The following is a 24,809-nucleotide window of genomic DNA, read 5'->3' on the forward strand; positions in this document are numbered from 1 at the left end:
GCACCTGGTTGCTGCCAGAGGAGGAGTTCTAGCAATGCTGCTGTCCCTCTCGAGGCTGTCTCCCTGAAAGGCCACTCCAGCCATTCTAATGCCTTTAAAAGTGGACTCTAAGCGTCCTGTGGCCAGCTATTAAAAGCACCCTGCTCCTGGGTATGGGAGACATAGCAGGAAGAGTTCCGGCCAGCATTTCAGCTTCCATTTTCTTGAACTGCCTAATGTGAAACTTCCTGGTTACACACTGGAAGTTCTCCTCCTGACACCAGTTTTCAAGCATTTATACCCTTTAACACAGTTTTTCCAATATCAATTAGTCTATAGGGATATTTTAGCATATAGATGACATTTCTTATATAATTATTGAACTGCTTAATATGAAATTTCCTGACCGATGTGAATGGAAAAGCACATCTGTTTTATTTGCTATTATACTGGGCACTATGCCCATGCTGAAAATTTCCAGTGCATAAAGTAGAAGTGAAATGGGAATTCTGTGAGACTGTACTTTGTGAGAAGTATACCCCAGCATTCTCTGTTTCTGTGCTTCTACCTGGAAAGTGAAATTTGGTAGTAAATGCTGTAGACTTTTCAAAAAGTGCTAATCTAAGTAGTTCTTTGAGGGTATTTCAACATCAAACTGGCTGTAGTAGAGGCATTTTTTATGGCAAATATTTTTAAGGTCAGGAAAATGTTTCCTCTGCCATGCTATTTGACACTCAGAGCTCTGTTATACCTTGAAATCCCCTGGAAACTTTGGGTTTCCATCTCAGATGACTTTTGCTACTCACGCTTCATAACCTTTTAGTACCCCAGTTGTTGTTCAGTCACTTAGTCACATCTGACTCTTTACAACCACATGGACTGCAGCACTCCAGGCCTCCTTATCCTTCACCATCTCCTGGAGCTTGCTCAAACTTATGTCCATCGAGTCAGTGATGCCATTGAACCATCTCATCTTCTGTCATCTCCTTCTCCTCCAGCCTTCAATCTTTCCCAGCATCAAGATCTTTTCTAATGAATCAGCCCCAGTTAGTGTAAATGCAAGCCAAGCTTTAGCACCAAATTCATGGCCAATGGAGCTGTTGAAATATTGGCATGAAGGTGGTGGCTTTTTATTTAGGGTGTCATACCATGCCTCTTCAGTTGCAAAAGACTACTTCATAATCATTCAAATAGAGTCATCATTGAATATGGTTAAAATACCAGCACTCTAGGCAGATGAGGACTAGAAGACATCTAGAACCAGATAGGAATGAAGTCTGCATGTAAGACAGCCAGCAGGCTGATGGAATATCTAAAATATAAGGACTCTAATAGTTGGGATCAGGCTACTTCAAACAATGCTGAAAATCCAGGCAGGTGAAGGCAGTTTAGTTGTAGATGATCAATACTATTTGTGGAAGGATTTGGTCAGAGGCTGGAAATTTGGGAAATGATTTGAACTTCCCTCCCCCATTCCCTTAGGAGATAGTTTACACACCAGTGGCAAAATGTTTAAGCTCTGACCCAAGTGTTAGCAAGGATGTGCAGCAACAGAGACTTTCTGTTTATCCTTGTGTGCCTGCATGCTAAATCACCTCAGTCGTGTCCAGCTCTTTGTGACCCTATAGACTGTAGCTCGCCAGGCTCCTCTGTCCATGGGATGCTCTAGGCAAGCATCCTGAAGTGGGTTGCCCTTTCCTTCTCCAGGGCATCTTCCTGACCCAGGGATCAAACTCACATCTCTTGTGTCTCCTGCATTGGCAGGCAGGTTCTTTTACCACCAGTGCCACCTGGGAAGTCCTTATTTGTCCTTATGTAATGCATTTAAAATTTATCACAGGGGCTTCCCTGGTGGTGCATCTGTGGCGCAGTGGGTAAGAATCTGCCTGCCAGTGCAGGGGACATGGGTTTAATCCCCGATCCAGGAAGATCCCACGTGCTGTGGAGCAACTAAGTCTGTACACCACAACTTCTGAAGCCCATGCTCTACAACAAGAGAAGCCACCACAATAAGCCCAAGCACCACAACTGGAGAGTAGCCCCCGCTTGCCTCAACTAAAAGAAAAAGGCACCCACAGCAACTAAGACCCAGAGCAGCCAAAAATAAATTAAAAAAAATTTTTTTTAAGATTTATCATACAAATGTATTAAATGTAGAATGACAGCCCCTCAAAATGCCCACATCCTGATCCCTGGGACCTGTTATTACCTTATAGGATAAAAGAGACTTTGAAGATATAAGTTGAGGATCTTTAGCTGGATCCTCATTGGAACCCCCCCCCCCCCAAAAGATGATCCAGGATAACCAGAGTGATGCAGCACAAGAAAGACTCCACCAGCCATCGCTGACTTTGAAGATGAAAGGAGGCCATAAGCCAAAGCATGCAGGCAGCCCCCAGAGGGTTAGAAAAAGCAAGAAAACAGATTCTCCCCGAGAATCTCCAAAGGTGAACACAACCCTGCTGACACCGTGAGTTTATCCCAGTGAGACCCATTTTAGACTCTGACCTTTAGAATTGTAAGATGATAAATTTGGATTGTTTTAAGCCACCAGATATATGGTAATATGTTAGAGCAGCAATAGAAAACTAATATACCCTATGACTAACAATTCCACTCATAAGTATGCAGGCCAATATACCAGGCCACTAGTCTTAAAAATATCCATAATGGACTACACTGGCATGTGCATCCCCAGTAAGCAAGTTAAGTAAATTGAAGTACACTCATACCATGGTTTATTGCACAATGACAACAATAAAAAGGAATGAAGTAAGAAATCACGAGAGAGGCTTCTAGTTACTGAAGCATGAAGAGGTCAATGATTATCCTCTGCAAAAAAACCAAGTGTAAAACTGGACAAAATGATCAAAAGCAGCCATTTCAAGGCACTGAAAACTCACCAGAAGTAGTCAACAAATTGAGAAATTTTCTTGAAAGACAACAGAACATTGTTAATTAGTTATACCTCAATGAAACTGTTTAAAGGATGAATCCTATAAACAATTTTTGAGTAAAAAATCACAAAATAGTGTGTAGTATAAATTGATGTATATGAAGTATAAAAATAGGCAAAACTATAATTTGACATTTAAGGGTTCATATGTTGCTGGTGGAACTATGAAAAGGAGCAAGGATGTATATATCAAGAGTAATCATGATAAAAATGAGGATAGTGGTTACCTTTGCAGGGTGACTGAGGACCTGAATGCAGAGAGGAAGGGGGTGCTTCTAGGGTACTGACAATGGTCTACCTTAGACATGAATTGTGGTTACATGAGAGTTTTCATACAACTATTTAAAACTCTGTGTGTATAGCATATACTTTTCTTGATGCTTGTCATATGAAGAAAATTAGTGTAAAGCTTATGGCTAAATCACTAGACAGGGTAGCAAACCACCACCAGAATAATCCATACCGAAGGATGGAAACAAGAGGGCACGGCAAAGACTGCGTGTGAGCTCCATCCATTGGAGGTGGGATGGAGGCTGGAACACAAAGGCCATCTTAGAGGCTGGACCCACCCTGAGTAGGGGGCTTGTGACCACCCCATTTATTCCAGCCCCCACCAGCTGGTGGCATTGAGCCCCCAGGCTTCCTCCCACCTTGGTCAGGGAACTCATAGAGGTAGGAAGGCATCAGAGAAAGGACCTCAGACTGGGATGAGGGAGGCTGGGGTGGCCCAAATGGGTCCTTGGAGGGCACAGCCTTGAGTCTGACTTGTCTCTTCCTTGGCCTCGACCAGACAGCTTCTGCTCTGGCTGTCTATCCAGGAGCCCTACCGTCCTGACTGTCCGCCCCCAGACAGGGACTCTGGACCAGCACAGAGAGGAGATCAGAGCAGTACTGACTTGCTAATAATACAATTTATTAGACCAAGGTTTTAAAGAAGCTGTATTTATATTGCAGGGAGTCACAGATCATTCCCAGGAATCCAAAGCTCCTTTCTTGGCCGAGAGGGCCCACCTACTGGCCCACCAGGAACTACCTGTGTGGCCCTTGGCGTTCTTGCTAAGAACACACAATAAGTAGTGTCTCTGGTTGTAGTCCCCCACTTCGTCAGGCCCACCTTGTGGTGATAACCTATAGAAAGAATGAACTCAGATCTCCCAAGGAGCAGCGCTTACTTGATGTGAATGGTACCCCCTGGAGCTGTGCAGTGCAGACTTAATGGCTCTCCATTAAGCTCTGCTACTAGGCAAAGATGGGAAAGTTGAAAGGAAACTACCATCTAGGAAGCCCTTCATATGTTCACGAGGCTACCCTGGTGGCTCAGATGGTAAAGCTTCTGCCTTCAATGCAGGAGGCCTGTGTTTGATCCATGGGTCAGGAAGATCCCCTGAAGAAAGAATAGCAACCCACTTCAGTACTCTTGCCTGAAAAATCCCATGGACGGAGGAGCCTGGTAAGCTACAGTCCATGGAGTTGCAAAGAGTCAGACATGACTGAGTGACTTCTCTCTCTCTCATATGTTCACAAAACCGAATCTTAACCAGTGAGAAAACTGATTCCAAGACATTAAATGGCTTTAAGCAGATCATTAACCCATTGTAGTGAAGATGCACTTCAAATTTTAGTGGACATTAATATTAAAAAAGAGGAGACATATCAAGGTGACAGAGTAGAAGGATGCAGAGCGCACCTCCTCCATGAACACATCAAAAATATATCTATGTGTGGAATAATTTTCACTGAAAACTAACTGGAGACTGGCAGAAAGACTCTTGTACAACCAACACTATATAAAAGATCCGCACAGAATTGGGTAGGAAAGGAAGGGAAGCGATCAAGGGCCTCTGCTCCGGGGAGGGGACTCAGATGAGGAGGGGGATTACATGGACAGAGATCCTCCCTGGGGAGGGGGCAGTCTGAGCCACATATTGGGCATCCTGGCCCTGGAATCTGACACCAGGTGGATGAGTCCCCTCGGGTTTGAAAATCAGTAGGACAAATAGGAGGGCTATATGAAACCTAGGCAGAGGAAGCAGATTGAAACAGCAGGGGACCCTGGCTGGTTTGCCGTAACTGACCCAGCCTGAGCTGAGTACCACTCCAACCCCACTTACTCCATGATGCTGCTCCACACTAAGGCAAGGGCTGCTGCGGCCGAGGGGAGTGCTCAGTTTTGAGGGATGGAGCTGGGAATATTTGAACATGGAACAGCCTCTGAAAGGGGGCAGGGAAACTTCTTATGGTGCTTATGGAGACAGCACATCAGAAGTGGTCTAAGACCCTAACTAGGGCTGGGACTGCCATAGCCCACACACAGACCACTTCTGTGACCCAGTCCAGCCCAATCCTGCTCTGCTCTAGGGAGAAGGTGATGGGAGGGGGAGAGCACACACTTATGGGGAACAGAGCCAGTTCAGAGCCTACCTTAGGGCTTCTGCTTCAGCAACTTGGGACCCAACCTCTCTCCCAATGGGTGATATCAGCCACTGAGCAAAGCAGAAGGCCCAGCTCACACCTAGCTCTCCATCTAGCCCCTCCATCTCCAACCCCACCTGCTACCAATGTGACACTTGCCAGCACACTGTGGGGAAAGGTGTGACCCATGCTCATGTCAGATCCAGCTCTCCCACCAAAGCCACTGGACCCATGCAGACTGTATAGAGTCACTTCCACACAAGGACATCCATGGAGTCGGTAAGTGTTTCACCTAATCTCACAGGGACAGAACAAGTTAAGCAAGATGACAAGATACAGGAATTTATTTCAATTGAAAGAACAAGAGAAAACCGGTGGAAAAGAAACAATGAAATGGAAGTAATTTGCTCGATAAAGAGTTCAAAGCATTAGTAATAAGAATGCAAACTGTATTAGGGAAAATAATAGATTAATACAGTGAGATTTTAATAAGGAACTAAAATATAAAAAAGAACCGGTCAGAAAGGGTGTGGAGAGAGGGAACCCTCATACATTGTTGGTAGGAATGTAAATTGGAACAGCCACTGTGGATTACAGTATGGAGGTTCCTTAAAAAACTAAAAATAAAACTACCATATGATCCTGCAGCCCCACTCCTGTGCATATATCCGGAGAAAACCATAATTGAGAAAGATACATACACCCTTATATTCATTGCAGCATAATATACAATATGGAATATACATATACCAATTTACAGGACATGGAAGCACCCTAAATGTCCATCAACAGAGGAATGGATAAAGAAGATACAGCACATATATACATGGACTATTATTCAGCCATAAAAAAACAGTGAAGTAATGTCATTTGCACTAAAACTCATGGGCCTAGAGATTGTCTACTGAGTGAAGTAAGTCAGAGAAAAACATCATACAATATAACTTATATGTGGAATCTAAAAAATGTTACAAATGAACCTATTTACAACCCAGAAATAGTCACAGATGTAGAAAACAAATTTATGGTTATGGTAGGGAGGAGGAAGGGGAAGAGACCTAAATTAGGAGACTGGGATTATACACATATAACCTTAATTATTATATACACACTACCTATATATAAAAAAGAGAACTAATAAGGACCTACTGTATAGACAGGGAATTCTTCTCAATATCCTATAATGACCTACATGGGAAAAGAATTTTTAAAAGAGTGGATATACGTGTGTGTTGAATGGTTCAGTGAAGACCTACAAGACCTTCTAGAACACCAAAAAAAAAGATGTCTTTTTCATCAAACGGGACTGCAATGCAAACATAGGAAGTCAAGAGATACCTGGAGTAACAGGCAAGTTTGGCCTTGGAGTACAAAATGAAGCAGGGCAAAGGCTAACAGAGTTTTGCCAAAAGGATGCACTGGTCATAGCAAACACCCTTTTCCAACAACACAAAAGATGACTATGCACATGGACATCATCAGATGGTCAAGACCAAATTCAGGTTGATGGTGTTTTTTGCAGCCAAAGATGGAGAGACTATACAGTCAGCAAAAACAAGACCAGGAGCTGACTATGGCTCTGATCATGAACTCCTTATTGCAAAATTCAGCCTTAGTTGAAGAAAGTAGGGAAAACCACTAGGCCATTAAGATATGACCTAAATCAAATCCCTTTAATGATTATACAGTGGAAGTGACAAATAGATTCAAGGGATTAGACCTGATAGACTGCCTGAAGAACTATGAATGGAGGTTCGTAACAATGTACAGGAGGCAGTGATCAAAACCATCTCCAAGAAAAGGAAATGCAACAAGGCAAAATGATTGTCTGAGGAGGCTTTACAAATAGCTGGGAAAAGTAGAGAAGTGAAAGGCAAAGGAGACAAGGAAAGATATACCCATCTGAATGCAGAATTCCAAAGAATATCAAGGAGGGATAAGAAAGCCTTCTTAAGTGAACAATGTAAAGAAATAGAGGAAAACAACAGAATCAGAAAAACTAGAGATTTCTTTAAGAAAATTAGAGGTATCAAGGGAACGTTTCATGCAAAGGGGCATGATAAAGGACAGAAACAGTATGGACCTAACAGAAACAGAAGAGATTAAGAAGAAGTGGCAAGAATATATAGAACTGTACAAAAAAGTTGTTAATGACCCAGATAATCACAATGGTTTAATCACTCACCTAGAGGCAGATATCTTGGAGTGCAAAGTCAAGTGGGCCTTAAGAAGCATTACTACGAACAAAGCTAGTGGAGGTGATGGAATTCCAGGTAAAGTATTTCAAATCCTAAAAGATGATACTGTTAAAGTGCTGCACTCAATATGCCAGCAAATTTGGAAAACTCAACAGTGGTCACAGGACTGGAAAAGGTCAGTTTTCATTCCAGTCCCAAAGAACAGTAACGTGAAAGAATGTTTAAACTACCACACAATTGCACTTATTTCACATGCTAGCAAAGTAATGTCCAAAATTCTTCAAGCTGGCTTCAACAGTACATGAACCGAGAACTTCCACATGTACAAGATGGTTTTAGAAAAAGCACAAAAACCAGAGATTGAATTGCCAACATCAGTTGGATCACAGAAAAAGCAAGAGAATTACAAAAAACATCTACTTCAGCTTCATTGACTATGCTAAAGCCTTTGACTATGTGGATCACAACAAACTATGGAGAATTCTTAAAGAGATGGGAACCAGACCGTCTTACCTACCTCCTGAGAAACCTGTATGCAGGTCAAGAAGCAACAGTTAGAACTGGACATGGAACAACAGACTGGTTCCAAATCAGGAAAGGAGTACATTAAGGCTGTATATTGTCACCCTGCTTATTTAACTTACATGCAGAGTACATCATGAAAAATGCTGGGTTGGATGAGTCACAAGCTGGAATCAGATTGCTGATATAAATATCAACAACTTCAGATATGCAGATGATACTACTTTAATGGCAGAAAGTGAAGAGGAACTAAAGAGCCTCTTAATGAAGTTAAAAGAGAAGAGTGAAAAAGTTGGCCTAAAACTCAACATTCAAAAAACTAAGATCATGGCATCCAGTCCTATCACTTCATGGCAAATAGATAGGGAAAAAGTGGAAACAGTGACAGACTATTTTCTTAGGCTCCAAAATCACTGTGGACAGTGACTGTAGCCACAAAATTAAAAGACATTTGCTCCTTAGAAGAAAAGCAATGACAAACCTAGACAGCCTATTAAAAAACAGAGACATCACTTTGCCAACAAAAGTCCATCTAGTCAAAGCCATGGTTTTTCCAGTAGTTATGTACAGATGTGAGAGTTGGACCGTAAAGAAGGCTGAGCACCAAAGAACTGATGCTTTCAAACTGTAATGTTGAAGAAGACTCATGAGAGTCCCCTAGACAGCAAGGAGATCAAACCAGTCAATCCTAAAGGAAATCAGTCCTGAATATTCATTGGCAGGACTGATGCTAAATCTCCAGTACTTTGGCCACCTGATGCAAAGAGCAGATTCATTGGAAAAGACCCTGATTCTGGAAAAAATTGAGGACAAGAGGAGAAGGGGGTGACTGCGGATGAAGTGGTTGGATGGCATCATTGACTCAATGGACATGAATTTGATTTAATCTCCGGAAGACAGTGAGGGATAGGTGAGCCTGGCGTGCTGCCATTCATGAGATCACAAAGAGTTGTACACAACTGAGCAGCAGAACAACAGCTATATGTATATTTATAACTGATTCACTAGAGACAATTATATGCAAACAAATTTGACAACCTAGAAGAAATGAACAAGTTTCTAGAAATATAAAGCATACAAAAATTGAATCAAAAAGATAGTTTGAACTGACCTATCACTCGAGATGAAATTTTTGTTGTTATTGTTTAGTTGCTAAGTCATGTCCTACTCTTTTGTGATGCCATGGACTGTAGCCCACCAGGCTCCTATGTCCATGAGATTTGCCAGGCAAGAATACAGGAGTGGGTTGCCATTTCCTTCTCCAGAATATCTTCCCGGCCCAGAGATCAAACCTGTGTCTTCCACACTGGCAGGTGGATTCTTTACCACTGAGCCTCCAGGGAGGTCTAGAGATGAAACAAAATCTGTCATTTTAAAACTCCATACAAATACAAGTCCAGGGCCAGATGGCTTCACAGGCAATTCTACCAAACAAAGGAGAACTTGTACCAATCCTTCTCAAACTGTTCCAAAAAACTGAAGAGGGGGGAACACTCCCAAAGACATTCTCTGAAGCCACCATCACCCTGATACCAATACCAGATAAAGATACTACCAAAAAAGAAAACCACAGACTTATATCTTTGATGAAGATAGATGCAAAAATTCTCATCAAAACATTAGCAAACTGAATCCAACAACACATGAAAAAGATCATAGACCACAACCAAGTAGATTCATCCCAAGTACATAAGGATGCTTCAGTGTATGCAAATCAGTCAATGTGATATACCACATACAAAAGACAAAAACCACATGATCATCTCAATAGATGCCAGAGAAGCATATGATAATATTCAACATCCATTCATGTTAAAAACTCCTACCAATGTGGATATAGAGGGATCATATCCCAACATAATAAAAGCTATTCATGACAAATCTATAGCCAGTATAATACTCAATAATGAAAAACTAAAAGTCTTCCTGCTAAAATATGGAACATACACTTTCACCTCTTTTAATCAAGATAGTATTGGAAGTCCTACCAACCACGGCAATCAGATGAGAAAAAGAAATAAAAGTTATCCAAATGGGAAGGAAGAGGTAAAATTGTCATTACATGCAGATGTCACAATTCTATATATATAGAAAACCCTAAAAACTATACACAAAAACTACTAGAACTGATAAATTCAGCAAGGTAGCAGGATATTAGATTAATGTACAAAAATCAATTGCATTTATTTACACTAACAATGAAATATCAGAAAGGGAATGTAAAAAACAGTACCACACTTTCACAGTGGCCCAGTGGTTGGGAATGCACCTGCCAAGGCAAAGGACAGGAAGATTCCACATGCCACAGGGCGGCTGGGCCCGTGTGCCACAACCGCTGAGCCTACGTGAAACCACTAGTGAAGTCTGAGCGCCCTAGGGCCCATGCTCCACAAAAAAGAGAAGTCAGCACCGCAACCAGAGAGTAGCCCCTGCTCGCCACAAGTAGAGAAAGCCTGCACACATCAGTGAAGACCCAGCACAGCCAAAAATAGATAAATAAAATTTAAGATAAATATTCTAGAAGCAGCATTTTTAAAAACATACCTTTCAAAGTTGAATTCCCAAAAAACAAATACTTAGAAATAAACCTGACAAAAGAAGTGGAAGACTTATACACTGATAACTATAAAACATTAATAAAGGAAATTGAAGATGATTCAAAGAAGTGGAGAGATATCCCATGCTCTTGGAATTGAAGAATTTATATTGTTAAAACAGCCATACAACCCAAGTGTGTGTGTTAGTTGCTCAGTCATGTCTGACTCTTTGTGACCCCATGGACTGTAGCCCACCAGGCTCCTCTGTCCATGGGATTCTCTAGGCAAGGATACTGGAGTGGGTTGCCATTTCCTTCTCCACACAAACCAAAGAAATCTCTAGATTTAATACAATCCTGTCAAATTACTCATAGTTCAAAGAACTAGAACAAATAATCCTAAAATGCATGTGAAACCATAAAAGATTCATAATTGCAAAAACAATCCTGAAGAAAAAGAACAAAGTAGAAGGCATAATCCTCCCAGACTTTTGGTTACTACAAAGTTCCAGTAATTGAAAACAGTGTGGTACTGGCACAAAAACAGCCATATGGATCAATGGAACAGAACAGAGAGCCCAGAAATAAACCCAAACACCTCCAGTAATGTTATTTTTGATAAAGGAAGTGAGAATATACAATGGAAATAAAACAGTCTCTTTAGCAAGTGGTGTTGGAAAGTTGAAGGGCTGCATGTAAGTCCGTGAAGTTAGAACACACGTTCTCACCATACACAAAAATAAACTCAAAATGGCTTAAAGACTTAAACATAAAATATGACACCATAAAATTCCTAGAGCGATCGTAGGCACAACATACTCTAACTTAAGTTGTACCAGTGTTTTCTTAGGTCAGTCTCCCAAGGCAATAGAAATAAAAACAAAAATAACAAATGCAGCCTAATCAAACTTACAAGCTTTTGTATAGAAAAGGAAACCATTTTTAAAAATACAATGTGCAAAATGGCAGAAAAATATTTGCAAGTGATGTGACTGACAAGGGCGTGATTTTCAAAATACACAGCAGCTCATACAGCTCAACAACAACAAAAAAACAAACAACGCAATCCAAAAATGGGTAGAAGACCTAAATTGATCTTTCTCCAAAGAAGAACTAAAAATGGTCAAGACACATGGAAAGATGCTCAGTCTTGCTAATGATCAGAGACATGCGAGTCAAAACTGCAGTGAGGTACTACTCCACACCAGTCAGAATGGCCATCATGAAAAACTCTACAGGGGCTTCCGTGGTGGCTCAGTCAGTGGTAAGGAATCCACCTGCTAATGCAGAAGACACATGTTCAATCCCCAATCTGGGAAGATCCCATGAGCCACAGAGTGACTAAGTCCATGCACCACAACTATCGAGCCTGTGCTCTAGAGCCCTGGGTCTGCAACTGCGGGGCCCAGTGTGCTGGACCTACTGAAGCGCGTGTACCCTGGAGCCTGTGCTCTGCAACAAGAGGAGCCACCACAATGAGAAGCCTGTGCACCAAACTAGAGAGTGGTCCCTGCTTGCCACCCCTAGAGAAAAGCCCCTGCGCAGCAACAAAGACCCACAGCAGCCACAAATAATGAATAAATAAGTAAATAAAATTATTTTTAAAACTCCACAAATAACAAATGCTGGAGAGGATGTGGAGAAAAGGGAACTCTTCTACACTTTGGTGGGAATGTAAGTTGGTATAGCCACTATGGGAAACAGTATGGAGGTTCCTCAGAGAACAAAAGATAGAATTACCATATGATCCAGCAATCTCACTCCTCAGAATATTTCTGGACAAAACTGTAATCCAAAAAGATACATGTACCCCTGTGTTCACGGCAGCACTCTTCATAATAGCCAAGACATGGAAATAATCTAAATGTCCATTGACGAATGAATGAATAAAGAAGAATCCATACATATATTAATATACAATGGAATACTACTAAGCCATGAAAAGGAATGAAATGATTCCCTTGGCAGCAACACAGGCACAACTAGAGATTACCATACTGAGTGAAGTTAAAGCAGAAAGAAGAAAAATAAATACCATATGTAATCACTTATACGTGGAATCTAAAATATGACACGAACATATCTACAAAACATAAACAGACTCATAGAGAACAGACTTGTGGTAGCCAAGGTAGAGGGGGTTGGGGAAGAGATGAAGTGGGAGGTTCCAGTTAGCAGAGGTAAGCTATTATATATTGAACGGATAAAGAACAAGGCCCTACTGTATAGCACAAAGAACTAATATCATCCTTCTCAACTGTTAAAAAACACTAAAGAGAGGAGAACATTCATAAATTCATTCTACAAGGTCATCATTACCCAGATACCAAAATCAGGCAAAGATACTACCAAAAATAAAAAATTACAGGTGAATATCTATGATAAATATAAGTAAAGATTCATGACAAAAATATTACCCAAATTCAACAATATAAAAATCCCAAAATTAAATGGGACTTATCCCAGGAATGCAAGGATGGTTCAGTATCCCTAAATCAATGTGCTACATCACATTAAAAAAAGGAAGGATAAAAATCATATGATCATCTCAGTAGACACAAAAGGTATTTGACAAAATTCAGCATCCATTCATGATAAAAAAAATTCTGAAAGTTGGTATAGAAGGAACATATCTTGATATACTAAAGGTGATTTAAGATAAGAAAGCCCTTTTAAGTGAACAATGCAAAGAAATGAAGGAAAAAAATAGAACAGGAAAAACTAGAGATCTCTTTAAGAAAATTAGAGATAACAAGGGAACATTTCATGCAAAGATGGGCATGATAAAGGACAGAAACAGTAAAGACCTAACAGAAGCAGAAGAGAGTAAGAAGAGGTGGCAAAAATACACAGAACTGTACAAAAAAGGTCTTAATGGCCTGGATAACCACAATGGTGTAGTCACTCACCTAGAACCAGACATCCTGGACTATGAAGTGGGCCTTAGAAAGCATTACTATGAACAAAGCCAGTGGAGGTTATGGAATTCCAGGTGAACTATTTCAAATCCTAAAAGATGATGCTGTTAAAGTGCTGCATGCAATATACCAGCAAATTTGGAAAACTCAGCAGTGGCCACAGGATTGGAAGAGGTTGGTTTTCATTCCAATCCCAAAGGGCAATGCCAAAGAATGTTCAAACTGCTGCACAATTATACTCTCATTTCATATGCTAGGAAGGTAATGCTCAAAATCCTTCAAACTAGGCTTCAGCAGTACATGACAGAGAACTTCCACATGTACAACATGGATTTAGAAAAGGCATAGGAACCAGAGATCAAATTGCCAACATCTGTTTGATCATAGAAAAAGCAAGAGAATTCCAGAAAAACATCTATTTCTGCTTCATTGACTACGCTAAAGCTTTTGACTGTGTGGATTACAACAAACTGTGGAAACTTCTTCAAGAGATGGGAATACCAGACCACCTTACCTGCTTCCTGAGAAACCTGTATGCAGGTCAAGAAGCCACAGTTAGAACCAGACATGGAACAATGGACTGGTTCCAAATTGGGAAAGGAGTATGTCAAGGCTGTATATTGTCACTCTGCTTATTTGACTTACATGCAGAGTATATCATGAGAAATGCTGGGCTGGATGAATCACAAGCTGGAATCAAGATTTCCAGGAGAAATATCAATAACCTCATATATGCAGATGATACTACCCGAATGACCGAAAGTGAAGAAGAACCAAAGAGCCTCTTGATGAAGGTGAAAGAAGTGAGTGAAAAAGCTGGCCTAAAACTCAGCATTCAAAAAACTAAGATCATGACATCCATTCCCATCACACCATGGCAAATAGATGGGAAAACAATGAAAACAGTGATGAACTTTATTTTCTTGGGCTCCAAAATCACTAGAGACAGTGACTGCAGCCAGGAAATTAATAGATGTTCGCTCCTTGGAAGAAAAACTATGACAAACATAGACAGCATATAAAAAGCAGAGACATCACTTTGCCAACAAAGGTTCGTCTAGTCAAAGCTATAGTTTTTCCAGTAGTCATGTATGCATATGAGAGTTGGACCATACAAAAATCTGAGTGCTGAAGAATTGATGTTTTCGAACTGTGGTGCTGGAGAAGACTGTTGAGAGTTCCCTGGACAACAAGGAGATCAAACCAGTCCATCCTAAAGGAAATCAACCCTGAATATTCATTGGAAGGACTGATACTGAAGCTGAAGCTCCAGTACTCTGGCCACCTGATGAAAAGAGTGGATTCAATGGAAAAGACCTGATGCTGGGAAAGATTGAAGGCGGGAAGAGAAGGGAATGACAGAGGATGAGATGGCTGGCTGGCATCATCGACTCAATGGACATTAGTTTGAGCAAATTCTGGGAGATAGTGAAGGATAAAGAAACCTGGCGTGCTGCAGTTCATGGAGTTGCAAAGAGTCATATACAACTGAGCAACTGAACAATAACATGATAAACCCACAGTTAACGCCATACTCAACAGTGCAAAGATAAAAAGCTTTTTCTCTAAAATCCAGAATAAGACAAGGATGCCCATTTTCATTGCTTCTAGTTAACACAGTGTTGGAAGTCCTAGCCATAGCAGTCAGAAAAGAGAAATAAAAAGTATCCAACTGGACAGGAAGAAAAACTACAAAGGTGACATCTACAAAGTCACCTTTGTAGATGACATGATACTATATTTTGAAAACCTTAAAGTCTCCACCAAAAAATTACTAGAACTAATAAATGAATTCAGTAAACTTGTAGGAAGTGAAAGTCCTATAATCTGAAAACCATGAAACACTTATGAAGGAGATTGAAGATGATACAAAGAAATGGAAAGATATTCCATGTTCATGGATTGGAAGAATTAATACTGTTAAGATGTCCAAGCCACTCAAAGCAATTACAGATTTAACATAATCCCTTTCAAAATACTCATGACATTTTTCACAGAACTAGAAAAAATAATCCTAAAATTTATATATAACCACAAAACACCCCACATTGCCAAGGTAATCTTGAGAATAAAGAACAAAGCTGGGGGAATCATTTGCCATAACTTTATACTGCAAAGCTATGGTAATAAAAATGACATATACATCAATGGAACAGAAAAGAGAGCCCAGAAATAAACCCACACACCTGTGCTCAGTTTATCTACAACAAAGGAGGCAAGAATATACAATGGAGAAAAGACAGTCTCTTCAATAACTTGTGCTGGGAAAACTGGACAGCTACATGTAAAAGAAAGAAATTAGAACATTTGTTCATATTGTATACAAAAATAAACTCACAATGGATTAAAGACCTAAATTTAAGACCTGAAACCATAAAACTCCTACAGCAGAACAAAGACCAAATACTCTTTGACCTTCTTTGACAAATTGTAGCAGATTTTGGTAGATCTCTCTCCTAATAGGAAAGAAACAAAAGCAAAAATAAATAAATGGGACTTAAATTTAAAAGCTTGCACATCAGAAGAAACATTGACAAAACAAAACAAAAAAAAATAACCTACTGAATGGGAGAAAATATTTTCAAATTGTATTACCACTAAGTGGTTACTAGAGGCTCCCCTGGCAGATCAGTTGGTAAAGAATCCACCTGCAATGCGGAGACTGCCTGCAATGCAGGAGACCTGGGTTCAATCCCTGGGTTGCGAAGTTCCCCTGAAGAAGGAAATGGCACCCCACTCCAGTATTCTTGCCTGGAAAATCCCATGGACAGAAGAGCCTGGTAGGCTACAGTCCATGGGGTTGCAAAGTGTCAGACACAACTGAGCGACTAAACCAACATCCAAAATATATAAGTAGCTCATACAACTCAATAGTAAAAAGTCAAACAACCTGATTAATGAGCAGAATACCTGAAGAGACATCTTTCAAGAGAAGATATACAGATGGGAAAGAAGCACATGAAAAGACGCTCAGCGTCACTAATCAGAGAAACACAAATCAGAATGATGGTAAGATAGCGCCTCACACCTCTCAGAATGGCTGTCAGGAAAATGCCTGCAAATAGTAAATGCTGGAGAGGATGAAAAGGGAACCCTCCTACACTGCTGGTAGGAATATAAATTATTGAAGCCACTGTGGAAAATAGTATATGTACTGCTGAAGTGAGCACTTTATTTTGGGGGGCTCCAAAATCACTGAAGATGATGACTGCAGCCATGAAATTAAAAGACTCTTGCTCCTTAAAAGGAAAGTTATGACCAACCCAGAGAGCATATTAAAAAGCAAAGACATTACTTTGCCAACAAAGGTCTGTCTAGTCAAAGCTATGGTTTTTCCAGTAGTCATGTGTGAATGTGAGAGTTGGACTATAAAGAAAGTTGAGCACAGAAGAATTGATGCTTTTGAACTGTGGTGTTGGAGAACACTCTTGAGAGTCCCTTGGACTGCAAGAAGATCCAATCAGTCAATCCTAAACAAAACCAGTCCTGAATATTCACTGGAAGATGTGATGCTGAAGCTGAAACTCTAATACTTTGGCCACCTGATGCAAAGAACTGACTCACTGGAAAAGTCAGACCTTGATGTTGGGAAAGATTGAAGGCAGGAGGAGAAGGGGATGACAGAGGATGAGATGTTTAGATGGCATCACTGACTCGATGGACATGAGTTTGAGCAAGCTTCGGGGGTTGGTGATTAACTGGGAAGCCTGGCATGCTGCAGTCCATGGGGTTGCAAAGAGTTGGATATGACTGAGCAACTGAACTGATGAAAAATAGTATGGAGCTTCCTTAAAAACTAAAAATTGAACTATAATATGATCTAGCAATACCACTGCTGGGTATGTAACTAGAAAAGATGTAATCTCTAATTCTAAGATACATGCAACCTGATATTCACAGCGGATTTACAATAGCCAAGACCTGGAAGCAACCCAAGTGCTCATCAACAAATCAATGGATTAAGAAAATGTGGTATAGGTATAATATGAAATACTACTCAGTCATGAAGACAAATGAAATACTGCCATTTTCAGCAACAGGGATCGACCTACAGAATATTATGCTTAGTGAGATAAGCTAAAGACAGACAAATACTATATGATCTCCCTTATATGTAGAATCTAAAAAATAAATGAATGAATACAACAAAACAGAGACTGACAGATATGAGAACAAACTAGTGGTTCCCAGGAAGGAAAGGGAAGGAGGGAGGAACACGATAGCAGTAGGGGATTAACAGATACAAACTACTCTGTATAAAATAAACAAACAACAAGGATGTACTGTACAGTACAGGAAAATATAGCCATTGTTTTTAATGACTTTAAATGGAGTATACTCTATGGAAATGTTGAATCACTATGTTGCATACCTGAAACTAATGTAATATTGTAAACCAACCTACTTCAATAAAAGAAGAAATAAAATTAATTAGGTTAAATGGTCATTTTGAAACCTTTTCCCATATTGGCTATTTTCTTTCTCAGGCAACCTTAGAACTCACCTATCTTTAAAGGAGAAAAACAAATCCTCTCATCTCCATCCGTGTCTGTCCTTCATCAGGCTCCCGAGTTCCTCCTTTGCACCCACGCCCACTGCTCATTTTGCTGTGAACACTTTGCCTCCATCTGCAAGTGGCCATGCTCACTCCCAAGCCACCAGCAGGACTGTGTCCCCGAGACTCTTTCCAGCTCTTACCCTCTTGGGAGCATATGGCTCTATTAGTCATCCCCTCTTTCTGGAATTTTCTTTCTTCGCTTCCAGGACATTGGGCAATTATTCATTCAGTTCAGTTCAGTCCAGTCACTCAATCATGTCCGACTCTTTGTGACCCCATGAACTATAGCATGCCAGGCCGCCCTGTCCATCACCAACTCCCAGAGGCCACCCAAACCCATGTCCATTGAGCCGGTGATGCCATCCAGCCATCTCATCCTCTGTCCCCTTCTCCTCCTGCCCTCAATCTTTTCCAGAATCAGGGTCTTTTCAAATGAGTCAGCTTTTCGCATCAGGTGGCCAAAGTATTGGAGTTTCAGCTTCAACATCAGTTCATTCACTTATCTCCTATTAACATGTCTGAGGTCTATGCATGCCAGGTACCAGCCCAGGCACTGGAGCAAAACACGGTCAATTCTCTGTAGTCACATTGCTCAGAGTCCAGGCAGAGACAGATTTCATCAAATAAGCACACAAATCATTGATTTAGAACTGGAGAGAGTGCTGTGAAGGAAGAGTGTGGGAGTTTTGAGAACATAAGACAGGGTGCCCTAACCAAGACCAGGTGTCAGAAAGGCTTCACGGAGGAGACAGTGCTTTGAGCTGAGGTCTACAAGAGGATCGGGAGTCAGCTGCTTGGGAAGAACCATCTAGATGTTTAACAGTGTGTGCAGAGGCTGAGATAATGGAGGAGGACAGCCTATTGGGAGGTTGTAAAAGAAAGCCAGTGTGGTCAGTGCAGAGTGAATGAGCAGAACATGGCATGACGTGAGACTGGAGAGGTGGGCTGGAGTCAGCTTTTGCCCTGTAAAACCATGAATGAGGATTTTGGACTTTTAAGTGACATGGCTGTATGACCATACAAGCTGTGAGCTGGGCACCTCCTGTTAGTCACTCAGTCATGTCTGACTCTTTGAGACCCTACAGACTATAGCCCACCAGTCTCCTCTGTCCATAGGATACTGGAGTGGGAAGTCATTCCCTATTCCAAGGGATCTTCCTGACCCAGGGATCAAACCTGGGTCTCTTGCATTATAGGCACATTCTTTATCATCTCAGCCAGCAGGGAAACCTCCTAAGACCAGAGTTATGTTGTTGTCTACAGTAACACCGTGCAAATGTGAATAATGTACCGTGGAGTGTACATCTTGTACAACCAGACCCAGAAACCAAGTAGTCAAGCTGCAATGAGTACAATGGACAGGAGAGGGCAAGAGGCTTTGAGGAGCCCAGTTAGGAACCAGCTGCAGTGGCCCCAGTGTTACCCTACCTGCCCCTTCACTCACCCCCTTGTTGAGCTCACCTTTGCCCCTATCTGCCTCCTCTAACAGTTCCTCCTTAGGCTAACTCCCTAATCTTTGACTTGGGTGGAATTTAAGGAACACTCAACATCAAGCAGTAAGGGGAGGACAGGAATTAGCCCAGAGGACATGGGACCGTATTTGGCAGAAAGTGATTCAGCCTGAGAAGGGCGAGGTAGCAGGTCTCAGCTACGGGGCAGGACCCCAGTTAGAGGCTCAGACCTGTGCAGGAACCAGCACGGAAGGAGAAAGGGGCTGCGCTCCAGGCCTGGCGGGTGGTCCCTGAGCCGCTGGTCTATCAGCAAGCGAGCTTGGAGCAGAGTCTGAGCCCAGCAGGGTGGAGCGGGATTGGTGTACAATGGAGACAAGGCCTGCGCAGGAGCAGGCAGGAGGGTTTCCAGGAGTTGACGGAGCCCTAAGGAGATTCCCGAGTGCTAGGCCCTCGGCTTATGGCCCAGTTGGTCTTAATCTTTGCGGTGCTGGGACCTGGGCACACCTGACTATGGCAGCAGCCACAACTGCCAGAGTCCCCAGGCTAAGACCTGGAGCCGCTGGAGCCCCCGCCTCCCGCTCTGCTGGTCCTGGATGATCCCCGTTCCTATTCACCAGACCACCGCGGGAGCCCTGACCTGTCCCCAAACCCTTCTCTCACAGAAGCTCAGCCTCCCTCTCCCACTTTTGAATCCTAGAGCATTTATTACGTTCTGTCCTCTGACATCATTTACTTCATCTGATCTTTTGCACAGTTAGGGTTTTTTTTTTTTCCTAATAACTTTTACTATGAAAAATATCACATAAACAGAGTGGCACATAAAAGTGTGGGTTAGTGGAATATTCCACCAGCCACCTGTAGCTAGCATCCAGTTCAAGGGAAACAGCCACCCCAGGTCCTGAAATTTCCCTCCACTTGCCCTTTTTGGCCTTATGTACTCCTCAACCCCAACTCTCCCGCCTTGTATAGTCATCAGGCTTTTACCTTTTTCTTTTAACTTTTCCTTATAATTACAGTCTGTAACTGTATATGGGCTTCCCAGGTGGCTCAGTGGGTAAAGAATCCACCTGCAGTGCAGGAGATGCAAGAGACACGGGTTTGATCCCCAGGTCAGGAAGACTCCCTGGAGGAGCGCATAGCAATACCTACTCCAGTATTTTGCCTCAACAATTCCATGGGCAGAGGAGCCTGGCAGACTCCAGTCCATAGGGTCACAAAGAGTTGGACACAACTGAAGCGACTGAGCACGCACAAGCATGTAGCCCTGTAGTAGGCAAAGAGGCCCTTTCTTTATGTTTTCTCTATGCTGGTTCTTCCGGGAAGGCTCTCCAGCAGGGTCATGAGTGCAGAGGGGCCAGAGCAGAGCCTCGTGGAGGGAAGGTGGAGGAGCCAGCGTCAGCAGACGGTTAGCAAGGCAGCCAGAGAAAGCGACCAGTGAAGAGAGGAACAGAGGGAGGGAACAGGGGAAGTCAGGATGGGAGGAAATGGTTGCATGAAAGCTTAGGACCTGCAGTGGAATTCTCCTGATAGTAGAGTCCCCCTCCCCACTCAGACCCGGCCACCTTGCTCTGTCCTTAACCTTTCAGTGACACCTATCTACCCAGTATTCCCTGCCAGGCGGGCTCCTATGCCATCTAGGGGCCCGCCCTCCCTTCTTAAAGGAGAGGTGGCTTAGTCCTAAGTCACTGCCTCATCCCCCACTGTAGCCCCAGGCTGTCCCCTCCTTTCCACCACTCACAGCTGGCTCTGTGGTGCAGGGTAAAGGCAGAGGGGCCCCCAGACACAGGTGAGACCAGGGGACAGAGTCGGGCCAGGGTCCTCGCACCTGAGGTGCTGATTCCAGGGCAAAGGCTGCGTGCCCTGGGGCCCGCTGTCTATCAGTGAGAGGTGCAACACCCACAGCCCAGCACCTCTGCCCCTCACTGCCCCCTGCTCTGAAGTCTGGCTGCACAGCCCTCCCATCATCCTTCAACACCCACCCGCCCCTGGTCGTCTTGTGGGGATGCTCTTCTGTCCCAGCAGGACAGGGAGCTGGCTTTTCAGGAGCACACAGTGACGTCCTGTGGGAGAGCGCTCACCCTCCCCTGGGACATGCTGGGCACCCGTGGTGGGTGGCGGGAGGAGGGGGACAACCACTGCCAAGTTGGGCGCCACTGAAGCACTGTGTTTTTTGTTCTGTATCCTATGCAGACATCGTCAACTGTGACCTGAAATCTACGCTGCGAGTGCTGTACAATCTCTTCACCAAGTACCGGAATGTGGAGTGAGCGTCAGACTGGACCATCCCCAGAGCCGCCTTATCCTGCTTATTCCTGACTCCTGCTCTGCGCTCTCCTCCAAGTCCGGCTGCTCTTTTCCCAGAGATACGGGGAACTGAGATCAGGAAGGAAATGACCAGTGACTCAGTGGGCTGACCTGACCTCCTAGGCTCTGAGGCTGACCCCACACTGGCTTGTGAAGGTTGTCCCAACCTGGTTCCAGGTCCAATTTCCTTCTGTGTAATCTGGAACCGGCTTAGGCACAAGAGCCCACCCACCCACTCACCCACCCTCAGAAAATGAAAACAGAGATAAGAGTTACCATTTAATGGGTGTAACCTATGGGCTGGCACCACACTAAGTGCTCTGACCTACTCCAACTCGTGAATACTCACGACTCCCACTGAAGATGATGTTATCAGCCCCTTTTATAGATAAGGAAACAGGCTCAGAGAGGTTACCCGACTTCCCAGAAGCTGCCATTTGTTTTGCTTCTTTGAAGAACATATTCGTTAATAACTAGCCCACTGTGTTACATTCTCTGTACATTCTATACTTGCGTTTGCATGTGTGTATATGCGTGCATGTGCACCTGCGCCCTCCAAGAAGAAGGACCCCCTGATCTCAGCACCAGGCAGGCTAAGTCAGGACTCAGTGGTTCACACTGAAATTGGCAAATCAAATTTAGCCCAATTAATAGTGTGTGTGTGGCAGGAGCCGTATCCCTCAACTCCTTTGTACAAATGAAAATTACTCTTAATTCCTTCAGATTTGTAATAACCCCTTATTCTGGTTTCAGGGTGACATTTGGAAAGGATTCTGTTTAAAATTAATGGAGTGGCACATTTTGCAGCCTTTTTGCCTGATTGCATGTAATGCAAGTGCCCTGTATTTTCCTACAGAATAAGTCCTCGATTCATTATCGTTAGGCAAACGTACAATACACCAGGCACCGCAGAGAGCTGGGCACAGACCCATGCGAGCAGGGCTTGGGAAGTAGGGCTCTTCAACAGGGACTCTTGAGCTTTAAAGAAAGGAACTCCTTTTTGCCCTCTAATTGATCATTTAGACCATTTCTGGCGAAGTCAACCCACATGCAATTACTGGCTAATTCAGGCAAGCAAAAATGTAAGTTATTTAGACCCAATCTGAGTAGGTTTCCTTGCGTGGGTTACCCGCGGGCTTGTGGTTACATGGATCCCCTCTACATGAACCCAAGTTTGGAATACAGGGCTCAAGTTGTCCCAGCCTGCAGGGCCTGGGGTAGGAAAGGGGCTGAAGGGGGGTGACTAGGAGGACAAGAAGCGTGGGGCAAATACTTGCACACTTAGCATACAGGGGACATCCTCAGACCGTGGGATGTTGGCTTGTGGTATTTAACGTTTGTACTCTAAGTTGACCAAAGCCTTGGGATAGGTAATAACTTGTACTGATGTATCTTCATTATAGAATTTTCCAAAGTATGCTAGGTGGACACCAGCCTGTATCCCCACCTCTGGATGTCTGTGCCTACTTTAGTACTACTTTAGGCCCAGTTGCACAAAGCCCCTCTCTGATTTGAGGAATTCGTCGTGATCTCTATCTACACCACCCAGAGGGAGGCCTTGCATCGTGTCCAAACATTCCTTCCTGCTTTTCATCAATTCTTACTCTACAGTCTCGCTGCAGTCACTCAAAACCCATATCATTTCAATATACTACTTATTTCTGGAGAGATTTCACTCTAAGAAAGTATTACTGAGCATTTAAGATATAGAGAATATGCACTCTCTTGTGTCAATCTGTGTAAAAGAATACAATCCTTTTTTACATAATTAGTGAAATATTTCATTTGTCATTAGGAAACACTAAATACAGTATTATTTCTGTTGCTCTTTTTTAAATTCCTGATAGCAAATCAGCATAAATAATTGCTTTGTCTTCTTGAGCAATACTAAAGCAGATGAAATAAGAGAAATGAACTCATTTAAATGTGCTTTGCTATACAAATTTTGTCTCCATTTTGTGTTTTTTTCTTATATTCAAGCTGCAAATGGACAGTGGGCAAGTGACTTATTAAGCGCACTCCTTTTTATATTTTACATATGCAGTATATGAAAACACATCAGAACACTTGGAAATTTTTTTTAATAGCAGGTCCAATTTGTCAGAAAATGGTGTTTTGAGACTAAGGTCTTTACCTTACTCTGAAATTCCAGGGCTTGGGCCTGGTTTTATAACCCTGCCATCTCATTTAGAGGTTTTTCTTTACATTATGGAACCTCCTGCTTAATACATGACTGTTTTTGAAGGGAGGGGAGGGGTAAAAGGCATCAGAAAACAAATAAACCAAACATAACCCTTGTCTCTTTTAAAAGAAAAAAAAAAGCTGAGGCAAAAAATCAAGTCTCTGTAGGCTCACTGGATCCTTTTTTCCTCTTTTCTAAATTTAGATTCTTCCATATTTTTGATAATTAATGTGTAAATTGTGCAAAATTCAAAAAGCATGAATGGATATCTAGTGAAAAACCCAATTTTCCTCCCTCCTTTTTCCCAGCAGACAATACCTGTCTCCAGAGGCAACTATTTTGTTCTGTTTCTAGTATTAGCTTCCAGATACCCCCACAATATAAGGTATATAAATATCTGTCAACATATATAAGACCATTTTTAAGCATAAATAGCATATTATACATACTATCATGCACACTGCTTTTTTTCATTTAATGTTCTATCTTAGAGATTATTTTGTACTGGGTATTAAAACTCATTAAACTGAGAATATGAGTACTTTATAAATCCAGATGCACGTCCCTGCTCTGTATGAGTTAGAAAATGAAAGCCCCACCAGAAGGAGGTAATGTTCTAAACAGTCAAAACTGGGACCTACTGGGGTGGGGGGTGGAGAGGACATTACCAGAAACATTCCCCTGTGTCCTCAACTGAATTTATTTCTTAAAGGCCTCCTTTGGATCATTATGGTGAATGGTGAACAGTTTGATTAAGCTTGTAGTTGTACATATTACTAGGGCTACTAATTTG

General features: G+C 42.4%; 1 protein-coding gene across 1 annotated transcript in view; it reads left to right on the forward strand.

Annotated features, from left to right (window-relative positions):
- PARVA (parvin alpha) overlaps positions 1-24,566 on the forward strand; it is a 170,956-nt gene extending 146,390 nt beyond the window's left edge. The window contains exon 13 of the mRNA XM_065944030.1: positions 21,721-24,566. Within this exon, the coding sequence (XP_065800102.1) occupies positions 21,721-21,797 (77 nt within the window). The 3' untranslated portion in view covers positions 21,798-24,566. The remainder of the gene's footprint in view (positions 1-21,720) is intronic.
- The last annotated feature ends 243 nt before the right edge of the window (positions 24,567-24,809 follow it).

Source organism: Muntiacus reevesi, chromosome 9, assembly GCF_963930625.1.
Source record: "Muntiacus reevesi chromosome 9, mMunRee1.1, whole genome shotgun sequence".
NCBI classification, from domain to species: Eukaryota; Metazoa; Chordata; class Mammalia; order Artiodactyla; family Cervidae; genus Muntiacus; species Muntiacus reevesi.